This window comes from Mobula birostris, chromosome 26 (assembly GCF_030028105.1).
Source record: "Mobula birostris isolate sMobBir1 chromosome 26, sMobBir1.hap1, whole genome shotgun sequence".
NCBI classification, from domain to species: domain Eukaryota; kingdom Metazoa; phylum Chordata; class Chondrichthyes; order Myliobatiformes; family Myliobatidae; genus Mobula; species Mobula birostris.
The window spans coordinates 14,175,722-14,181,721 of NC_092395.1; the positions used below are offsets into that span (position 1 = coordinate 14,175,722).

Here is a 6,000-nt window from a genome sequence, read left to right on the forward strand (position 1 = left end):
CCACATCTACAAGAGGAAAGGCAACCGCCAGTCTTACGACAACCACCGAGGCATCTCCCTCTTGGCCATTGCGGGGAAGATTCTGGCCCGCGTCCTGCTCAACCGCCTTCTCCAACATCTTGAGCAAGGTCTGCTCCCAGAAAGCCAGTGCGGCTTCCGTGCTGAACGTGGGACCGCGGACATGATTTTTGCTGCGTGCCAACTCCAGGAAAAATGCCAGGAGCAACACAGTGACCTCTTCATGACCTTTGTCGATCTAACCAAGGCTTTCGATACGGTCAGCAGAGAAGGCTTGTGGAAGATCATGGAGAAGTTTGGCTGCCCCAGCAAGTTCATCACAATCGTCCAGCAGTTCCACAACGGTATGATGGTGAAAGTTCTGGATGACGGCGACGAGTTGGAGGCCTTCCAGTGACAAATGGCATCAAGCAAGGCTGCGTTCTTGCCCCGACTCTGTTCAGTATGGTATTCTCTGCCATGCTGACAGATGCCTTCCATAACTACGAAGAAGGAATCCACGTCAGGTACAGGACTGACAGCAGGTTGTTCAACCTTAGGCGCCTGCAGGCAGTTACAAAGGTGCAAGAGACTGTCATCAGAGACTTCTTGTTTGCTGATGACTGCGCACTCAACGCCAGCACAGAGCAGGAGATGCAGCATGAAATGGACTGCTTCTCACAAGCCTGCGACAACTTCGGTCTCACTATCAGCACCAAAAAGACCGAAGTTATGTACCAGCCTGCCCCAGGAAAGCCATACCAGGAGCCGCGCATCACGGTGAAAGGCCAGAACCTCCAGGCAGTCGACAACTTCACCTACCTGGGCAGCATACTCTCTTGCGCAGTGAACATAGATGCTGAGGTCAACAACAGGATTGCCAAAGCCAGCGCCGCCTTTGGGAGACTCCGTGAGAATGTCTGGGAGCGCAGAGGACTCAGCCTTACCACCAAGCTGAAGGTCTACTGTGCAGTGGTCCTTACCACCCTCCTTTACGCCAGCGAGACCTGGACTGTCTACAGCAGACACGTCAAACAGCTCAACCACTTTCACCTGAGCTGTCTCCGCAGACTCCTCCACATCAGGTGGCAGGACAAAGTCCCCGACACGGAAATCCTGGAACGAGCTGGGCTCTGCAGCGTCTATACCCTCCTGCTGAAAGTCCACGCCAGGTGGGCTGGACACGTGGTCAGAATGCCAGACAGCCGATTGCCTAAGCAGCTGCTGTACGGAGAACTGTGTCAGGGCAAGCGCTCAGTCGGGGGGCAGAAGAAGTGTTACAAAGACTGCCTCCAAGTGTCCCTCAAAGGCCTGGGTGTCGACATCAACACGTGGGAGACGCTTGCCCTCGACCGTCCAGCTTGGCGCAGCAAGATCACCACAGGAGCCCGTGCAGCTGAAGTCAGGCGCATCATCGAGGCGCAACGAAAGCGTGCTGTGCGCAAGGCCCGAGCAGCATGCACTGCCACGACAGCACCCACCCACTTGTGTCCCACATGTGGGCGAGCCTTCAGGGCCCGGATTGGCCTCATCAGTCACCTCCGGACCCACAGCCACCAATCTCCCATTTGACTTTGAAGCCATGGTCATCTTCGACTACGAAGGATGAACAACAACAGATATTATTACCAGCTTGTCCAGCAAAGAAAGCTCACCAGCGCAGTTAATTCCTCAGAAGGCTAAGGAAATTCAGAATGCTCCTGATGACCCTTAGCAATGTTTATAGATGCAAAAGTAAAGACCATCTTATCTGGGTGCATCAGAGCTTGGTGTGGCAACTGTTCTGCCCAAGACTGCACCAAAATTGCAGAGTTTTGTGAGCATAGCCCAATCTATTACAAAAAGATGTTTTGCCTCCATGGCTCCTGTCTGCACATTTCACCACCGCAGTAAAGGAGCCAACTCCTGCCAATCTGGTCATTCACACTTCTCCCCCTTTTCAACAGCAGGAAATACAAAAGCTTGAAAACATGTTCCACCATTTTCAAGGACATCTTCTATCCCACTGTTATAAGATGCCTAAAAGGACCTCTTGTAAGGTGGACGCTTGATCTCTTAATCCAGCTTGTCATGGTCCCTTGCATTTTACTTGCACTATCCCTTCTCTGCAACTATAAACTCAGTGGCCACTTTATTAGGTACACCTGCTCATTAATGCAAATAGCCAGTCAGCCAATCATGTGGCAGCAACTCAGTAAATAAAAGCATGCAGACAAGCAGGTCACGAGGTTCAGCTGATGTTCGGACCAAACATCAGAATGGGGGAAGAAATGTGATCTGAGTTACTTTGACTATGGAATAATTGTTGGTGCCAGACAAGGTGGTCTGGGTGTCTCTGAAACTGCTGACTGTCTGGGATCTCCACGCACAACACACTCTAGCGTTTACAGAGAATGGGGCAAAAAATAAAATAAAATCCAGTCAGTGGCAGTACCGAGGATGAAAACACCTTGTTAATGAGAGAGGTCAGAGGAGAATTGCCAGATTGGTTCAAGTTGACAAGAAGGTGACAGTAACTCAAACAAATATGCGTTACAACAGTGGTATGCAGTAGAGCATCTCTGAATGAACAAAACATTGCACCTTGAAGTAGCTAGTCTACAGCAGCAGAAGTCCACAAACATGTGCTCAGTGGCAGCTTTATTACATACAGGAGGTAGCTAATAAAGTGGCTCCTGATTGTATTTTCTGTATTCTGTTCTAGCTTTTACTTTTAAGCTACCTCAATGTACTAATTATGGAATGGTCTGAGAGGGTAGCAAGCAAAACAAAGCTTTTCACTGTATCTTGTTACATGCGACAATAATAAACCAATTACCAATCGATAATTAATGGCAAGTACTCCACTGACTGTAAATAGTGCAGTTTGAACTTGCATTATCAGTGTTATAACACACACTTGCAGGAAGAATTCAGCAGATTAGGTGGTATATATGGAGGAGAATAAACAAACAACATTTTGAGCAGAGACTCCTCGTCAGTCCTGGGGAAGGGTCTTGGCTTGAAATGCCTGAATCAGAATCAGATTTCAGGTTTGATACCACTGGCAAAGTAGTGCAGTAGTGATCGTGGGTTCAATGTCCATTCAGAAATTGGACGGCAGAGGGGAAGAAGCTGGTCCTGAATCATTGAGTGGGTGCCTTCAGGCTCCTGTACTGCCTCCCTGATGGTAGCAATGAGAAGAGGGCATGTCCTGGGTGATGGAGGTCCTTAATGATGGATACCGCCCTTTTGAGGCATCGCTCCTTGGAGATGTCCCGATAACCCAGGAGGCTAGTGCCCATGATGAAGGTGGCTAAATTTACAATTCACTGCAGCTTATTTCGATCTTGTGTAGTAGCCCCCCACCCATACCAGATGGTAATGCAGCCATTTATTTTCCTCCATAGATCCTACATGACCTTCTGAGTTCCTCCAGAATTTTGCATATATTGTTCAAGACTTCTAGTATATTTGGCCTCTCTTGCGTTTGTGCTAATAACACTTGTGCCAACATTCAGAATTTCTCATATTTAGAGTACATTTTAACATAAAAAGTGTTAAAACCACAGAGCCATTGGAATTAAGGTGAGAAAAACTTCAGTAAAGAAAACAGACCAACAAAAACCAGAAGTTAATTAATTCATTCATTCTTTAAAACATGCACCTTGACTTTGTGGTTAAGGTCTAGGTTGTGTGTAAGGCATCTTTAAAAGCCATATATATGAAGCTCCACCAACAGCATAGCAACAGATATACAAGGGGTGATTGATAAGTTCGTGGCCTAAGGTAGAAGGAGTCAATTTTAGAAAACTTAGCACATTTATTTTTTAACATAGTCCCCTCCTACATTTACACACTTAGTCCAGCAGTTGTGGAGCATAAGGATCCCTTTCCTCTAGAAGTCGGTGTCTTGGACCTCCAGAAAGTGGTCCACAGCAGAGGTGATTGATAAGTCTGTGGCCTAAGGTAGAAGGAGATGAGTTATACAGCTCTTGTTACATGCACGTGCAGTTCAACTCTTTTAGTGATTACGCAGAAAGTTTGAAGTTAATAACTCATCTCCTTCTACATTAGGCCACGAACTTATCAATCACCTCTTCTGGAGGTCCAAGACGCCGACTTTTACAAAGAAGGGATCCATATGCTCCATGACAGCTGAACTAATTGTGTACATGTAGGAAAAATAAATGTGCTAGGTTTTCTAAAATTGTCTCCTTCTACCTTAGGCCACAAACTTATCAATCACCCCTTGTGTGTTAATGTAACTATTAAAAAAAATCAAGGTGGAGTTTGGATGTCTAATTTGAAACAATGTTGAGTTAATGTTATGTATAATGTTAATTTGACTTAACATGTAGGGATATTTCTAAGCTTTTTGGAAATGTTGATTACAGATCTCACACTCACAATCACGAATAGGACACAGAGGAGTCTGGGGCACTAAGTTCAAAGTAAATTTGCTATCAAGGTTGTGTTACCATAAACAACCCTGAGAATTGTTTTCTTGCGGGCATACTCAGTAAATCCAATAACCATAATAAATTCAGTGGAAGACCACATCCAACAGGGCAGACAACCCATTTGCAAACGACAAGAAACTGTGCAAATACAAAATAATAAAAAAACCTAATAAATAAATAAATAAGCAATGAACATCAACAACGTGAGATGAAGAGTCTTTGAAAGTGAGTCCATAGGTCATGGAAACAATCCAGTGATAAGGCAAGAGATATTGAATGATGTTATCCACTTTGGTTCAGGAACCTGTTGGTTGAGGGGTAATAACTGTTCCTGACCTGGTGATGTGTGCCCTGAGTCTCCTGTACCTCCTTCCTAGTGGCAACAGCGAGAAGAGAGCATAACCTGGGTAGTGGGGTTCCCTGATGACTGGTGCTGCTTTCCTGTGACAGCACACTGTCTGGATGTGCTCAGTCATGGGGAGGGCTCTATCTGTGATGGACAGGGCCATTACAGTTATTAGTTCTCTCTGGACTTCATTAACATAAGATTAGCTGCCTAGATAAGATGCCTCATTTTTGAACAGCTCAATGTGGAAATACTTGTCTTATATTTAATCACGATCAGGCCTTAGAACACGCCAAATATTTTATCTTCTCCCCAATTCACTCCCACACACTCTCCTGTTTAACAATTTTAGCAATCAATATTTGGAGCATTGTCAATGGTACAACTAATGATTCATTCCTGAAAGAGAAGGCTTTGCAAATAAATAATTAACATCCCTTTTTACACATCTAAATAACAGGCAAAACATTTACCTGGATATCCGTGGAGACGGGTGAGATGAGTTCTGGTTAAATAAGAATAGCAGCTTAACAAGAATCAGGTGGAAATGCTCTTTGGCACTGCCAAATCGAATGGTTCTTTTAACTCTCTGATGACTTAGGTTACTCCAGAACAAGGTTAAGGTTGAGAGATTACCAGGTACTCTATGTGTTGGCCTGGCCAATAACATGATTGTAAGAACTGGAATCTATACAGCTGAAGCAGAAAGGTGGCAGCCTTAACATCCTCCTTGAATATACTTTGGAGTCACTAAGATCTTGTCTGTATCAAACTACATTCAAATAAATCACATGGTTAATGCTGAATTATCAACTGTGCAGTAATTTATTACAATCAAAGTTCAGAGTTAAAACTCCCACCAGTGAGTTAACCCTGATTGTTGTGTAATGGATTCGCAGCAAGTCCATATAAAGAACTGACATGAATCTCTGGCCATCTTCTGTGAAAAATGAAACAATGCTCGGCATGTGTACTCAGTTTATAACTTAATTTGGGGCTATTAATCTCATAAACAGATTCAGAACTGCCATAAACTTAAACAGTGGTTGATCATGCATTGTTCAAATCCTTACTATCACAGATGAGTCCAATCCTTGAGGACCTGAGGATTAAATATGGCTAAATATTAACAGCATTTCTGTATAGGAATGTCTTACGCAAGCATATCAAGTGGTTTCAAGTAACTGTGTTATAGATGGTTATTGATGGGCCCCA

General features: G+C 44.5%; 1 protein-coding gene across 2 annotated transcripts in view; it reads right to left on the reverse strand.

Moving 5' to 3' along the window:
• Window positions 1-5,532, reverse strand: part of fgf22 (fibroblast growth factor 22) — a 167,730-nt gene extending 162,198 nt beyond the window's left edge. The window contains exon 1 of one of the 2 annotated variants that reach the window (XM_072243890.1): window positions 5,259-5,532. In XM_072243890.1, coding sequence (XP_072099991.1) covers window positions 5,259-5,455 — 197 coding nt within the window. In that variant the 5' untranslated portion in view covers window positions 5,456-5,532. The remainder of the gene's footprint in view (window positions 1-5,258) is intronic. The other variant, XM_072243891.1, reaches the window with a different exon arrangement.
• Window positions 5,533-6,000: the final 468 nt, after the last annotated feature.